Consider the following 16,410-nt stretch of genomic DNA (forward strand, 5'->3'; position numbering starts at 1 on the left):
CCATGAATGCAGACTTCAGTGATGGGGATTTGGCCGAGGGAAAGTTGCTGTCTTTCACTGAATCTGTGACTTCCCCACCTAATTATGTAGCACATTCAAAAACACCCAGGTACTGTCGTCTTATTCTGAGAGCTGGCAAATGTGCTGGAATTCTTGTTTGTCCTAAATGTTCAGTTCCCTGGAAATAGTCCTGGCTTTTAATCTTGACTCTTCTTTTCCTTCCTCCCACATTTTAGATAAAGGTAGACTGGGATTAATATTTTCAAGTAAAGTTCAGAAGCTCTTCCTTCCTGTTTCTAGAGAATAAAGATAAATCTGTAATGAAGAAGCAGACAGTGGAGCATTCAATATGAAAATTTTTCTGTGCAGCTTTTATTTTCCTTACTCAGGAGAGGGAAGGCTGATCATTGGGTTGAAAGGAAGAACTGCTGCTACTTAGCAGCATATCTGACTTTTCCACATACAGCTACCTTTCCTGATCCAATATTTAATGGTTTTGACTGGCTTTTTGAGGGCGCTGTCCTGCAGTGCTCTTTGGTAGACAGCAAATGTGAGAGGTTTGTTTGTGTTGCCCAAAATTCAGAACAATGGTTTTGAAGTAGAGAAGAGCAAAGGAACAAAGCAAAACCATAAAGTTAGAAGGAAATTCTAAGTAGACAGTAGTTCTTTAAAAGGAATTATCATTTTGTTCAGTCCAAAAGCACATCCATGAAGATTCTGCAAAACCATATAACTTGTTAGTGATCTGGCATTTTTTCTGTCTTTCGGATGTTTCTCTGTTCAGTGGACTGTCAAGTATTATGAATAACAATGATGTATGGCAGAAGAGGTAAATGTATACGTTAATTCTGCTCTTAGTCAATGGGAAGTTATTTCCCCATTACTTTTGCTTACTTGCCTAAGAAAATTCTCTCAGCAATTTTCGCTCCCAGTTCTCTTCTTGCAAATGAGACTACTTCTGTCTTCTTGTTATGTGTGTGTGTAGGGAAGATTAATCATGCTTTCATGGGGTGAATTCATAGTGGGAAATTGGAAATTAAAGCTATATCACTACTTTTTTTCTTTTTTTTTCTTTTTTTTTTTTTTCCAGTTTGAAATTAGAAGTTGCTTGTTACTACTTCTTGCCTAAATTTATTGCCTAGGGCAGTAACTTTTACTGGAGAACATTAGTCTGACTTTAACAGAGAACAACGCTTATTTCTGGGGATTCTGTCTCTGCAGGGACCTTTGCCAAATACTTGTGGTCACTTTTGGGAGATGGTTTGGGAACAGAAAAGCCGTGGTGTTGTCATGTTGAACAGAGTGATGGAAAAGGGATCCGTAAGTATTTATCTGGTTTGAGCTGTATGTTCATTGCATGTTTTGGTTTAAATTAAATTAAAAAAAAAAAAAAAAAGGTGAAGAACAGTAATAGAAGGGGGGAAAAAAGGTGACTGTAAGTAATTTTATCTAACAAATTGTGTTTAGGGTTGGGTACTTGGTGAAATAATAAATCCAGAAAACTATTGTTTGTAATTACAGGTCCTAATTTCTTCTGCATTTGGCTGAAGTAAGACACAAACACAACATAATTCTCCACAAAAAATAAATATTTGCTCTCTACTGCTAACCTAGGTATCTGAATGTAGTTCTCACTCTTCCTTGCACGCACAGTCAGCCTGTCAAAGGTTATTCACACCAAGCACTCATTCAGAAGCAGTATGAAACAGCTTTAGAGTAATTACAGGGCCTCTGACTCCAGGCTTCCTTCATGCAGTAAGAGCTCTGATTTCTAAACTTACCTGCTACGTATGTTGTTTCTCCTCCAGGGTCATTGTTTTACAATCAAAAGTACTTGTACTGGTGTCTGTCTGAAGCAGTGATGTCAGAGATAGGGAACCTGCTGTTCAGCCAAGGCTTTGCTCGCTAGGACAAGTGCAGAGGGCTTGGGTCTGTCCGGACCTTTTAGGAAGTTTACATTAGGCAGGACAGACAAATGATGAAGGGGAACAATAGGTGAACAAACAATCAGGGTTATTTTAAGTAATTAACCTTCTGATAGATAAAAAGGGATGGTTCCTCTGGCACACAGAGTAGCTGCTGTCTTGAGAGGAAATGCCTCAGCCCTTCTGGTGGTGGTGAAGACAGGAACCATCAAGCATGGAATCAATTTTTCATCCGTGGGTTCGGAGCTTTGCTTATATGCTAACTCCACAGCTGCCATCCCGTGGTCCTGAAGTAGACTTGGTAAATCTGTGCAAATCTGGGACAAAAGCGGTTTTAAAAACTGACAGAAACGCACAATTTGAAGTTAAACATCACAATGCAGTCAGTATAAAGACACTTCAGAGTAGGGGTGCTGGGTATGCTGGGTATCTACCAGTGATAACTGGGTGGTACACGGTTTTGCATAGTCAGGAAAGAATTCTTGTGCAATCAGTTGTGTTTTAATGAAATGCAGTCTTGATATCAAGTGTTTTGCTTTTCCTTTTTAGTGTAAATGAAACTTCAAGAGATGCAGTAACCATAGTTTTCAATAGTTTTCTCCTTTCCAGCCATTCCCACTCATTCTCTGCAATGTCCATAGTTCTGAACAAAACGAATTACTGTGATCCCTTGGGACAGGCTGCTAACACTTCTCAGCAAAAAGCAGTGGGGGACCTACAGTGGAGCACAACACAATATTGTTTGCAGACACACTTGGTGGAGAAATTAGACGCAAAGCGAGTTGCTGTTTCATAAACTTTAATATCCATAAAAGTGCAGAGAATTTTAATCGAGTTCTATACACTGATAAGCCAGAGGATACATTTTCAATAAAAATTAGAATTTGTCTCGGCAAAACTAGAATTCATGTACCACTGAACAAAATACTGAAGGATTTTCTTATTCATTAAAATGCTGTCAGAAATTATCCTGGGGTGAGAATGCTGTTCTTCTCTTATCGGTGTTTTTACATTTCAGCATTAAATCTATATTATTTGCACTCTAACCATGTCCAACAATCCATTCCCATTGAAAGCTTAGCTATGGACAAGTGGTGGTCATAATCTCTTTTCAGAGAAGCAGTGCTTAATGGCAGAAATAGCAGGCCAGTTCTCACCAGCATCATATCCATAGTTTTAATGGTCATAAACTCGGTTGCAGACTTCCCTATTCTTGTTACTGATGAGTTTCTTTAGGTTCTGTTTTTTCCTACACCGCTACAAAATGTGCTACTTGTCTGTTTGACTGACTCGTTTAAGGTTCTAGCATGTAGCAGCCTTTGCAAAACTAAGCTCTCTGGAAAACTTTACCGTGAAACTGAAATTCAGTGAGAAATAGGAATGTTTGCTGAATACAGGTTGTTTTTTTTTTTTTGTTTGGCCCTTTATTCTTAAATCGTGCCATGTAAAATTAAAATGATCTCAGTGCTGTTTTTATTTTTGTGGTAAATGAATGAAGTAACCAAAAATCTCATCTGATGTTATACTTGCAAATTAGTAATGTTGCAATTCTCTGTACGTAGCTTCTTTGTGGAATTCATAATATTTTTTTATGGTACATTCTGCTCTTGTTAACATCTCTTCTTTTGAAATGGAAATGTTTCAATGAGGTCAACGCATAAAATGCAGAGTAGACAAAAATTCAGATCTTGGCAGAGTGTTACAACAGCTTTTATATTTAGAAAATTATTAAATTTTTTGGTTTTTATGATTGGTCTGGCACAGGCCAAAATAAATAATGACTTTGATTTTGATTAGATTCCACAGTGGTGCAGCTCTGTAGCAGCCTTTCAGCTTCGGTAGGAGAAAGAGAGCTCTACCTACACAATCCCTAGGTATCTTTGTGACTTCAATCAGGGTCAAAATAACTTGATTCATAAAAAAAAACGTACTGAACACATGGTTCTGCAGCATAAAGGAAGACTGGTATTCTTCACATTGGAATTAGTCCTTCTTATAATAGAAGCAATGAAGAAATAATTTCATTTGAAAATGTGTATTTAAGAATAGTTATTTATTGCATTTTACACAAATATAAATGGCACCTGCTTGTTTTTAGGTAAAGTGTGCGCAGTACTGGCCACGGAAGGAAGAAAAAGAAATGTTTTTTGAAGATACAAACTTAAAACTAACCTTGATATCTGAAGATATAAAATCGTATTACACAGTACGACAGCTAGAATTGGAAAACCTTACAGTAAGTACCTAAACTACTACCAATCACATTTTTTAACCTCTGAGATGAGACTCGCCTCATCAACAAGCTCTTGAAAAAGCTGGTCATGAAATACAGCAGGTTTTGTCCTGCAATTGATGATTCTGCATGAGACTGTTTTCAACATTGCAGTGTATTAGAGCATTACTCTAACAGAGCAGAGAAAAACAGAAGCATGCAGAGCAGTGAGAGCTGATCTGAAGCTCCTGGGTGAGACTGCCTCAGGTGGAATGCCATTAACTTCCACTGAATGCAGGTAACTGAAGATAATTTCTGAGGTTCCTGATGGTGCTGAGCTAGGTGTGTATGTTGGGACATTCTCACCTGAATTCTGACCTGTCCTCATACTGCTCACTGCTGGAAGGTACGGACATTCCTTTGCTCAGCTGTTAGCATCTTGCATGCTTCCTTCTGCCAGGAAAAGTGAGAAAACAGATGCTAATTTGACTAATGAAATTGTACTCGAATAAGGATTTGTTTGTTGTAGTTTGCAGTGTGCATTAAAAATGACACCTGCCATAGACATGTTTTTGATTGTTGTACCTCAGTGTTGTAAGAGAGCGTGAACAGAGGTGATACAGCAGGCCTGGAAGAAAGTTTTCAGGTGGGGAATGAAGCTGTAAAGGAACACCTGTGATTGTGCGAGGGTTTTGACTGCAGAAAGTGGAAAGGGCTTCTGTAGTTTCTTGTACTTCCATTTGAGAACTCTTCCAAGGGTATTCTGGCATCCAAAACTGGGCAGCAGCAGTGCCAGCTGCCTGTGGTGATGCAAGCATTTGAACTGTACTGAGAAAACTAAGATGGGTTATGTATAAGGAAATTGACTTATACATCATACTTATACATTTTGACTTATACATCATTTTACTTTGCTCAAAACAGAGATAATTATTTGTAATTAGTTAATTAGCTTTGGAGCTATAAAACTCCCTCAGAATATGGAACTTTGTTATTTGAATTTGTCAGCTGTTGTGTCGGTGCACCGTACAAGAAGTAGCAGTGTAGTCTGAATCTCACACAAAGTCGAGGTGGCACATTCCTCCATGCTGCATAAACCAGAGTTACTTCCAAAGGAAGAAGCTAACATTTTTCCAAAGGCACAAATCTGAAATTGACTTACAGCTAAAAATGTCTAACGTTTGAAGCTATAAAAAAATCAAAATTCTGAAGCTGTATTTCTAAATGTATGAGAGGTTATTTGCTAGGAAAATAAACATGAGGAATTGTTTGCCCACTAGAACGTTGTTGTAGGCAGCTGTGCTTTGAATGGCTTTGACTTGTGTGTCCCAGCTAAAGGACTTCAGAAGTACTGTCTCTTACAGACGCAGGAAACTAGAGAGATTCTGCACTTTCATTATACCACGTGGCCTGACTTTGGAGTCCCGGAGTCACCTGCTTCATTCCTCAATTTCCTGTTCAAAGTGAGAGAATCTGGCTCACTGAACCCCGAGTACGGACCCGTTGTGGTGCACTGCAGTGCAGGAATCGGAAGATCGGGAACTTTCTGTTTGGTTGATACATGTCTTCTGCTGGTAAGAGCTACTGCTTCGAGACAATGTGCTATTTAGTAGAGTCACGGTCAGGAATGGCTTGTTTTAAGCCTACAAAGAGCTGTGGTGTTTTCTCTGGAGTATTCTTGCATGTTATTTCTCGTTATCTTACTCTTATTCTGTGTTGGACTGTATTCCACTTTAAAATTAAGGCAGAGCTCATTCTTAGCTGGCCATTTGGGGCCTGGGGAAGAAAAGTCTCTAGTTCTTAGAGCAATTTACAAGGCTAGACTGCCCTTATGGTTAAGAAAAAAAAAAAACACTAGGTGTTCACTAAATAATACTGTAAACTATCCGGAAACAATATAAAATACATCTAAATGTGTTTCCTTTAAGGGAGTCAACTTACCCTGTGTAGGTAGGGAAAGATTTTGGCTTTACTATTAACTTTTAATTTTAACTTAATAAATTTATTATTATTAACTGTGCAAGAACAACTAATACACAGAAGTTAGGCCTAGGTCAGAATACCCATTTTTAAAATTATTTTATTTACTGTATTTTCAAAAACAAGAAAGACAAAAAAAAAAAGGAAAACATACAAGAAGATTTTGGGGAACCAGTATCCCATCTCTCTCTTTTCAGAAGCCAAATAAGTAGCTGATACCAGGTTTTTTAATTAGTTTATTAGTTCTGTAATATGGAGGATGGTCTGAAGGACATAGTATAGGAGTCACTGTATTGAATCTCATCAGAGCATTAAGGCATGTTTCCCATTTTGTACCTTCAGATGGACAAACGGAAAGATCCTTCTTCTGTGGATGTCAAACAAGTTCTTCTAGAAATGAGGAAGTACAGAATGGGACTTATACAGACAGCGGATCAGCTTCGTTTCTCCTACTTAGCTGTTATTGAAGGAGCAAAATTCATTATGGGAGATGCTTCAGTGCAAGTGAGTACTGACTGCAGAGCCAGATGTGGTGAGCTGCAGCTCTTTAACTGTAGCAGATAAGTGGGGTGAACAGAATAGAAAGGAGCTTTAACTTTGGCTTCAGTGGATTTTTATGTTCTGGGGTTCTTAAATAGAACACTTCACTATCTGACTTGTTTAAAAAAAAAACAAAACAAAACTACCTGTAGTCCTGTTGTGTGATAGCACTGTGCATGCTTTTCAGCACTGTTATTGGGGTGTAGACTGGGTACGTCAGCTGTCTTTCATTTAAGGGAACACTTCTAGTATGCCAGAAAATGTATAAAAGTATTATGATTAAATCTTATATATTTCTTTTATGGTAAGCAAAACCATCAACTAGGCTCTATTTTGTGCTATTTAAAGTTTCCAGACATAGATTAAAATTTCTTGCATTCATAGCTGATGTCTTCAATGTACTAGATATAGCTTAGGTTTGGAGTTTTTTGTGTCTTTTTTTTTTTTTTTTCCTTTTTATTGATGCAAATGAACAGCCACTCTAAAAATACATGAAATAGACTGTAGAGTGCCTGCCTTGTTAGAGTAGTTTATGTAAAAGAAATAATGGGAAACTTCACATGATATTTTTTTTCCTGAAGGAACAGTGGAAAGAGCTCTCCAATGAAGACCTGGACCCACCACCAGAACACACCCCACCACCTCCCAGACCACCAAAGCGAACCTCAGAAATGCACAATGGAAGGATGCACGAACACGCAGAATTCTTCCCTAAGCATGAAGTGGCAGAGGAAGAGATCAGTTGCTCAGTCAGCACTGTGGAAGAGATGGTTCCAGATGGCAGAGCTTGTTCGTCTGTGCCAGTGATCACGGACAGGTAATTCCTTAAGTTTCCCACTCTAACTGCCCCCAAAAGACTGCCCGGTTGCCTTGTGGCTTTAAGAAGTTACAAGAAGCTTGCTCGTAAATGGCATTTCATACGACAGGTTCTGCCCAGAACACCCATGATTGAGTTAGTGTAATAGCAGTTCTGAAACAAAATCTGTGGTGGATCCTTTTCAGTGAAGGCCTTATGCTTTTTTTCTTGTTAACTTCACCCATAAACTAGGGCTATTTATGGGATCCTGCTTATAGTTAAAGAACAAGTGACGGCATAATGGGGTGGTTTAGTCTAAATTTACTTGCGGTGTGTTAAGTTACAGAGGAGCACATTCACTAGTTAGTGGCAGTATTAGTCATGTAGCTCAAAGCTAGGCTGACTAGCTTTAGTTGCACTTAGAAACGTGAAAGTAATTACAGGCAAAGCTACTTTTGATGAAAGGAGGAGAGGGGCTCGTGAGCACAGAACTTTCCTACCTGTCACTGACCTACAACAAAGAAGCCAAGGTTCCTACACGCTTAACCACTAGATGTCACTCCTGCCTTATTAGTGTAGCGTGCAGCTGGTTAAAGTCAGAATGCCTTGGTGTTGCTGGCATCCTGCATGGTAACTAGTTTTATTCAGAACAACCAACTAAACGCCCCAGAGAACAAAGAATAAACATTTTAAAATATATAGAAAATAATTAAAAAACAAAAACAGCTAGGCAAATCCCACCAGGGATAATCAAGGGGAAGTTTAATTTTCCCCCACTAGATGGTCTCCTAAGAAGACATATTCAGCTTCTCACAGGAATATTGGAATAACAGTATCAAACTTTTTTATTCTCTGCAGAACTCTAAGGCCTTTTAACAGATGCAGCTGGCAGACTTGATATATTTTATTTGGCTAGGCCAGTGGGGGAGTGTGTGACTCTGGAAACGGGAGATTAGTGAGACGTGTTTCCAGTAGTCTTCCTTCAAAATAAACCTCCTCTTAATTCTGCAGAGCAGAGAGGCTGAACCTGTTATCTCCCTCCAAATTGTGCTGGAGGCAAAGAGATAAATTGGAAGTGTCTCCTTTCCCCACTTAACATGATGCAATGTTTAGATCAGGAATTTTTTTTATTATTTTTTTGATTCAGCAGGGGAGATTGTGAAAATGAAATACTCAAATTACAAATACCTTTACTAAAAAGAAAGGAAAACTTGGGAACAGAATAGGGCACGAATAGAGGCTTAGCTACAAAAGACAAAAACATTAGAACAGAAGCACCTCCCTCTTTTTTCCTTCAGTGACAACACAGTGCTGTTACCAGAATATTTGCTAGGATGTGAGACGTCAGCTAATGCTTTTTGAGCCCAATGGGGAGTATGGATCTAAAGCTGTTATCTTGTCATTTGCTATATAAATCTGGATTTTTCAGCGAATAAATGATTTCCTGGAAAGACTCTGTGCAGCTTAGTCTAAATGAACATAAGAGATGTCCAGTTCTGAAGAGCAGAGGCTTAGATTAATTTTATTACAGACACTTGCCTGAGGCTGGAGTTGAGTCATCCTCTGGAACTGCTCATCTTCCTCGTTAATCGCAGAGGCTGGTTTGGGCTGGGCATCTGCCTGTTACCCTGCTAAGTTACACCCTATCGTACACAATATTTTTGTGTTAGAAAAGCTCAGGGTTTGAATCCTGAGCTCTTTCATCCCGCACTAGTGCTGCAGCTGCAAGATGAGGCCTCCTTTCGATGACTGCTGTTGTCCTTGTGCCTGGGACAGTGAGCTCAGAAATGAGGGAAGTGAAATGTGCCAGGCAGGAGGGGGAAGGAGCAGAGAGTAATGGGCAGATTGGTGTGAAAGGATGAGACAGTGAGAGGCTGGAAGACATGGAGACGTGCTGGCAGAAGCGAGCAAAAAAGAGGCAGCAGTTTTAAGTGTGCTTTTTTTTCCTGCCCAGGTACGGGTACGTGGTGCCTGGGACGGCAGATTGCTGCCTTCTGGACTTGAGCTGTCAGAGATGTGTAGGAAGTCCCCATGCAAAGCATCTCCCTGCTGGTCACCTCCCTGCTGGTTGTCACGGCACGGTGGTGCTCTGCTTTCTAAATTCAGATAGGAGTTGCAGTGTAGATCTGAAAGCTCCTGCTCAGTTTAGAAGCTTCCTTGGGTGTCAGGATACTGTCACCGTGATGGAGGCCTAGTATCCAGAGATAACGTTAAAAGGTGGAGAAATCATCAGTTCCATCACTAAAAGCTATCACAATGTGTGTAGCCACCCTTCCGAAGTTACAGTTGCAGCAGCAACTCACAATTCCACCCCTTTCTCACTTTCTGAGTGGGTGCCTGGGCTTAGAACTGTATAGAAATGTTCCCCTAAGCTGGATGTGGCTTTGTACAAGTTCGTTTCTTGTCTCTGGCTGTGCAGGTGGCAGATCTGTGATGAGCAATGGAAGTAGGTGGTGATTAAAGCTAAGTCACCTGGCTCTGTAAAGGGCACAGAATACTCCCCAAGCATGGTTACCTAGCAAGAGCTTCCCTGGGGATTGAATGCATAAGTAATCTGAGCATCTGGTGCAGACTGGATGTTTACTATCCTTTCTTTCTGGGTGGCTTTTGATGACAAGCGCTGTTCTAAACCTGTAATTTAACAGCCTGAACCGTAATCATTAGGGACAGTCTTTGGTGTGTCATCAGCTGCAGCTCGTGATAGCAAGAGATTTCCACCTTTGTGATGTTCAGTGGGTGAGGCCATGCTCTCATCAAGTCTGCCTGGCTTCTCTCCGAAATGCAAAATCTGGTACTGAATATTCATTTCTTTGTCCTTTAGCAATAGTCAAGACACTGAAATTCGGAGGAGAACTGTTGGTGAAAATCAGCACCTCTCGCCCCACAAAGAAGAGTCAATGAAGTCGGACAACTTAGAAGAGGATGATGAGAACATGATGACAACTTGGAAGCCATTTCTAGTGAATATATGCATGTTCACCTTCCTCACAGCAGGGGCTTATCTTTTTTACAGGGTGTGTTTTCATTGATGGACATGCCAGCACGAGTGACCCTGCAGAAAACACCAACGATTTGATCGGTTTGTAATAAGCTTCTGTGAAAGAAAGCTAATTGAGGCATGGGAGCCTTGTCTCAGTGGAGATAGATCTTAGGTTGCAAGGCCGGAACTTTGGTTAGGGCTTAAGAGAGAATTGATGCACTAGGGTTTTATCTAGCCCTGTGGTCCCAAGAACATAATATTCTAATCTCAGGGCCTTAAAATATTCAGGAGTAAGCAAAGAAAATGCCAAATAGTCTGTTTTTCTTTTTTTTTCTTTTTTTTTTTTTAACTAAATAATAGAATTACAACACATTGTTGTTTTTAGCCTTTTTTAAAAAGCCAGTTCTTTTTCTTTCGTGTTTCAGAAAAACTAGGCACAAGTGAAACTTGCTTGTACTCTCCAAGTGTTGTAACCAAATACATGAGTTATATTGATGAGTTCCCAAAAAAAGAAAAATAAACCCACATACCTGAAGAATGTAAACTTTTTGAAGGGGGAAGAGGGGGGGCAGTTGTGGTTGGGTGTTTTTTTTGTTTTGTTTTGTAACTTGCTTCATCTGTTAAAGACTGAGTTGTGGGCAGTGCCTGTGGTATTGATATATTTAATCTTGGCATAACTGTTCTTAAAGAGCTTACTGTTTTACATGTGTTTATAGAAACAGGCTTCTGCATTTGCTCAGGGTATCCCAACATGTCAAGCTCTTTTTTTCTTTTTTTTTTTTTTTTTTTTTTTTTTGGAAATAAGTGTATCTTCTCATTGACTTTTGTTGCACTCTACTTGCACATATGTCTATTTACATTGCACCATCCTTTGTAAAGCTGTTTTTACTTTTATATTCTGGGTTAGGAGAAGGTGAGGGGAGGGAGAGAAACGGGAAACGAAATTCAACCAAAACATGTCCACCAGCATTTTGCAGCTGTTCGGTTGGCATTGAGAAGGACCAGTTCTTAAACCTCATCATTTGGAATGTAAAATGCAGTTTCACTCTACATCTGTACATCTGCTTCATAAGGCATAGCATGCTTCCTCCAGCAGCTGGCGAGGTAACGTGCTCAGAGGCAGTGCGAGTAATGAACAGGAAAGCGTTTCAAGAAATCCAGAGCAATTAATGCTGTGGCAGCTTCCTTACAAAGTAAAAAGCTCAACAGAAGACATGTTGGTCTGAGAATGTATCAGCTGGCTTATGATGCAAGCATTTGCGTGTTCTGCTTTTCTAAAGCAAAGATTTAAAGTACTGGCTTAGTTTGGCTTGAAGATGCACTGTTCAGTGATGGTGGGACGTGGTGGTGTTGGTGGGTAAGTCTTGCACCTCTGCAGACAGGGTTGTCGCTGTCCCAACGTGAGCTGGGTGGGTTTGTCCTGTGCCGTGCTGCAGCTGAGTTGTTCCACTCGGTGAAAATGTAAAGAGCTTGTAAATGAGGGTTGGGGCACACTGGTGGAACCATGACTGGAAGCCTGCACTGCACCGAACCATCTTTGCCAATGCTGTTCCTCGCGTTAGTACCAAATTATTATTGTTTAAACAACAGCAGCAAAGACTTCTTTGCTGATGTCATGGGGCAGAAGACGAGAGTCAATTCACTACTGAAAGACGTAGTGAATGAAACTAATCCATGACAACTGGTTTGCAACAGTGTTAATAATCAGTTCTTTTTATCTTTAAATGCTTTCTAGATTTATAGCACTTAACCACCACTCTCAGTGCAGACATTACTATGGAGTATCTTACGTAAGTCTCTTTCCACTCCATATTTATTTTTGCAAAACTGTCTGTAGTGTAGCTCTTTTCCTTCAGTGAATAAGGTGGTAAACTGGGGGGTGGGAGTTGTTTCTATTTTGCGTTCTGTCAAGCTTGCATCAAGGGCTTTTCACAAGTACAATAATAAATCCTCAGGTAGTACTGGGAGTCAATACTTTACCTGTGAGACTGTTGGTCAGACCAGTACTGGAAAGGAGGAATGTTGTAATCAGTCAATATTTAGTTATATTATTGGAATCATGAAAAATGAGTATAGAAAAATGGTAATATATAACGGCTCATCTGTGTATTTAAGATACAGTATGTGATTGCTTTGTCCCCACTATTCTCTCCATCATCTGGTAGAATATTGTTCTAAAGCAACATTTGTACATCATTTGTATTAAAATGCATGTAAAGTCTTCTAGTGTCCTGATTAAATACCATGTGCTTGAAAGGTGAAAGAACATATTTCTGCTTACTGATGTGCCCAAAGTATATTTGCATGAACTGATCATTAAGTGACTGTGGTTCAAAGGGTGTTGCTGAAAGTCTCTTCGTTCAGCGATAGATTGATTTGGTGTTTATCAGATAACATGTACTCGCCCAATACTTGGCATGACTTCCTATTGAATTTCTGCGTACTCAGTGTAACCCGGTTGTTTAGCATGGTTCATTTCAGCTGAGTAAGTATAGTACAGACATTCCAGAGTGTTTAGTAAGCCGTATCCACACCTCACCTCTGGTCACTTGAAGCGAGTGATAGCTCAGTGATTCCTGGGTATGACTTGCTGTGCTGCCTGCAGAGCTGCACTGGAGGATGAGGGAGAAAACCTTTATTGGAAGATCTCAATAACATGCTTTGAGCTGCAAAAATGCAAAAATAGAGGTTCTTGAAATAGTGCCCCCCCCCCCCCACCCCCCAGCTATGCTCTTTCCAAGAAGGAAAGCTTTAAATTTTAGGCTTGACAGTAAAATAAAGCATCTTCCTTTGAATCCAGAATAATTCACTTGCACTGTTTCTGCAAATTATTCTAGTAGGAGAAACTTCCTGCAGAGGAAGTTTTGAACCCCTCCCCCCCCCCCCCTGCCTTCCACCAATGTACTTTGCTATTTCTTTCATCTGCTCCAAATCCAGGAGAATTGGCGCTGTCCTGGGGTAGACAGTGAAGTAGCCCACAAGACCAGTGAGGTGTGTATAAGGCTTATAATACTGAACTGTAAACATTTTTGTTTTGATGTCTTGTATATGTATGTAGTAGTTCGGGTGTGTATATACAGTAGCACTTCAAAGTGGGTGTATTGGTTAACCTATTCTTGGAAAATGGACAAATATCCATGTTAAACTTGTTAGAAAGTTAGTGAGCTGCTCTGCTATATGCCTTAAGCAAATATTTACTCATCAGGTCTTTCTTTTTTACAGATTGCCATAGAATAAACTTTTTTAAAAAAATAAAAAACAAAAAAGCTAAATGTTTTGGTATAATACATTTTCAGGTATCTTGTCTTTTGTGTAAGCCACTGCAAAGACCTCAGAGGTTAGAGTAAAATTGTACAGTTTTTCAATTTCCCATCCAAGTTTTCAGTTCTCATTTTAGTTGTTACAATAAAATTCTTTTTTTAAAGAAGGTACGTGTCTCATCGCTTCCTGTCTTCTCAGTGCTAGAGCCAGGGCCTCATATCTTGAACCACTTGCAGCTCAGGATTAACCCAATGTTTGTTATTTTTCTTACTGGAAAATGTTTTAAATATTACTGTAAGAATTTACTTGTCTTTTACTGTACTTTAACTTTTTTGTACATATACAAAACGTTCTCTTTTTTCTTTGTAGTGAAGGGGCAGATTAGGTGAATGAGGCTAGGGGGAAGCATAAAACTTACTAAAGTAGGAAAATGTTGTTCCCCTGCTTTTAAATAAATCTGTAAATTGAAAGCAGAGTTAAACCATAGATAAGCAGCCCCTTCTAAGTTTGGTTAAACTTTGCCATGGAGTAGCATGACCTGACACCACGGTCCTGCTATACAGAGCTCGTGAGTATAGAGTTGAAGTGTCTCAGGAAGCTGCATGTTCCCAAGTGAAATACTGCAGACAGCCCAGACTGTTTCACCCATGCAAGCCTGAAAGTCCCATAGCTAGAAGGAATACACACCGTGCTTCCTTGATACACATCCTAGCTCAATACACAGTATCTTACCTGCCATGAGGGGTTGATTGCCTTATCCCTGTTCCCATTACTCTGGACATACACCAGCGTGAGGGACTTACAGAAATTTGTCTCAAAAGTTTTATTAGAATTGTAGGGAAAAAAGTATGAAATCCAACAAATAAATACTGAATAGAAAAAGTACTATATATATAAAATATATACACACAAGCCAAACCCTTTCAAGTATTTTACCTGAAGCCAGACTTCTCTTTGTGACTACCCTCCACTACGTTAAATAAGTGTTGAGTAAGGAGCCTGACAATGGGTATGTGACTATGCAAAACCTTGGTCTATGACTAAAGGAATAAAATGCTTTTTGTGTTTTTTTTGTTGTTTTTCTTTTTAAACTTACTTACATAGATCTGTCCATAGGGCAGTCTGATCTGTACATGGATAATAACTGATAAATAACTTCCCCGTGTAAACTGCTGAGGATTTACACTCAGTACTTACTTACCCTTCTCAAGCCTTGCTTGAGCCTGGCCTAAGTTGCAGTGATTACCCCAAAAATGGCTTTTAAAGTAACAATTTTTTCTTCTGCAACTAAATTGTGTATAAAAAAAAGAATGGTAGCCACTTAATAAGGCTGCTAGATTTTTCTGATTTATGTGGCAGTTGATATAAGCAAGCTGTTTTCTGCTAGTTTCTAGATGGACTGCAGGAGAGTGATCATTTATTTCCTCTTAGAGAAATGCCAAATTAATAAAATATTTTAAGTGAAAATAGATCATATTTGACTTCTAGTTCATGCAGGGGCAGCCAGTTCCAATGAGATGGAGATTTAACTCAAGTGGCAACCCGGATTTGAGATTTCATCATGTGCTGAGAGTAAGAAAATACAGATTCCAGTCTATTTGGTTTAGATTGCAAACTGTGCCCACTTTGGAAACAAAGCTGTACTCTGTCAGTACGCAGCATGTACATAGCAGGGTGTCAGTAAACCAGACCCTGAACAAACTAAATCCTCAGTACTCAGCTGTGGCTGTGAGGAAGGTAGGATTTAGCTCCTCATATTCCACTACTAAAATACTGTGATTTCAATTTCAGCCTCTTGCTGCACAGTGTCTCTTAATTCACAGCAAATTCTGTCCATTTTCTCAAAGGCTTGTCGTCCTTTTTCACCTATGGAGAAAGAGAAAATACATCCCATGCTGAGGAAAAGAAAGCCGTTAGAAACACCCTGAGAAAAGTGCTACACTGAAATACTTCTGTTGTGACTTTGTCGATCCTGAGAGTTCTTATTAAGCTCTGAACAAACACAAACACATCTCTAAAGGAATATATATATATATATATATAATTTTTATTTTTTTTAAATGCTAGAAGACACCATGGGGAAAAAAAAAAAAAAAAAAACAACAATCAAGCTTTCTGTAAACACATTAATTTGGAGCATCACAACTGGAAAACCTGTTTTGTAATACACGTGAATCTTAGTATTTCTATGAGGTAAGCCTGGAGAGCCCCAGAACTAAGCATGATCTTAAGTGTTTTTTAGCAAGAACAGAGAAATTAACCATCTCCTTGATAAGTGGACATCCTCCCAGCAGCTAAGCATTTAATAAACTTATCTTAGACAATGGTCCTTTGCCTTTAGTAGAAGTACACATATTACACAGCAGTAAATTAAGAACATTGACATTTCATTACCAGGTCAACCCCACTTGTGTATCTACAAAATTCAGGTGAAGTAACAGGTACAAAACAATATTGTATGTACTCATGATCACACCAATATTCAGAATGCAGCAGTGTGGAGAACAGGAAAATTAGCACTAACTAGTTGGTTTGTAGGTGGCTACGTCAGACTACCAGGCTGAACTATTCTGTTGGTGTTCTGCTTTATAAAAGATCATCTTAGCTAATCTCCCAGAGCTAGAAGCAGCATTACTGTACTCTGCCAGGTTCAAATGTCATTTTTACAAAAGCTAGGAGGGGAAGATTACGAATGGTAGTAATTTAACAGTATATG

The 16,410-nt window shown here is 39.3% G+C and overlaps 2 protein-coding genes across 2 annotated transcripts in view; one reads left to right on the forward strand and one right to left on the reverse strand.

Annotated features, from left to right (window-relative positions):
• PTPN1 (protein tyrosine phosphatase non-receptor type 1) overlaps positions 1 to 10,745 on the forward strand; it is a 42,581-nt gene extending 31,836 nt beyond the window's left edge. Inside the window, exons 4-9 of the mRNA XM_032198617.1 lie at positions 1,222 to 1,320; positions 4,024 to 4,161; positions 5,502 to 5,711; positions 6,460 to 6,621; positions 7,239 to 7,474; positions 10,275 to 10,745. Of these exons, the coding sequence (XP_032054508.1) occupies positions 1,222 to 1,320; positions 4,024 to 4,161; positions 5,502 to 5,711; positions 6,460 to 6,621; positions 7,239 to 7,474; positions 10,275 to 10,482 (1,053 nt within the window). The 3' untranslated portion in view covers positions 10,483 to 10,745. The remainder of the gene's footprint in view (positions 1 to 1,221; positions 1,321 to 4,023; positions 4,162 to 5,501; positions 5,712 to 6,459; positions 6,622 to 7,238; positions 7,475 to 10,274) is intronic.
• Positions 10,746 to 14,715: 3,970 nt separating this feature from the next.
• Positions 14,716 to 16,410, reverse strand: part of RIPOR3 (RIPOR family member 3) — a 30,278-nt gene continuing 28,583 nt past the window's right edge. The window contains exon 21 of the mRNA XM_032198347.1: positions 14,716 to 15,560. Within this exon, the coding sequence (XP_032054238.1) occupies positions 15,460 to 15,560 (101 nt within the window). The 3' untranslated portion in view covers positions 14,716 to 15,459. The remainder of the gene's footprint in view (positions 15,561 to 16,410) is intronic.

Source organism: Aythya fuligula, chromosome 16 (genome assembly GCF_009819795.1).
Source record: "Aythya fuligula isolate bAytFul2 chromosome 16, bAytFul2.pri, whole genome shotgun sequence".
Lineage (NCBI taxonomy): Eukaryota > Metazoa > Chordata > Aves > Anseriformes > Anatidae > Aythya > Aythya fuligula.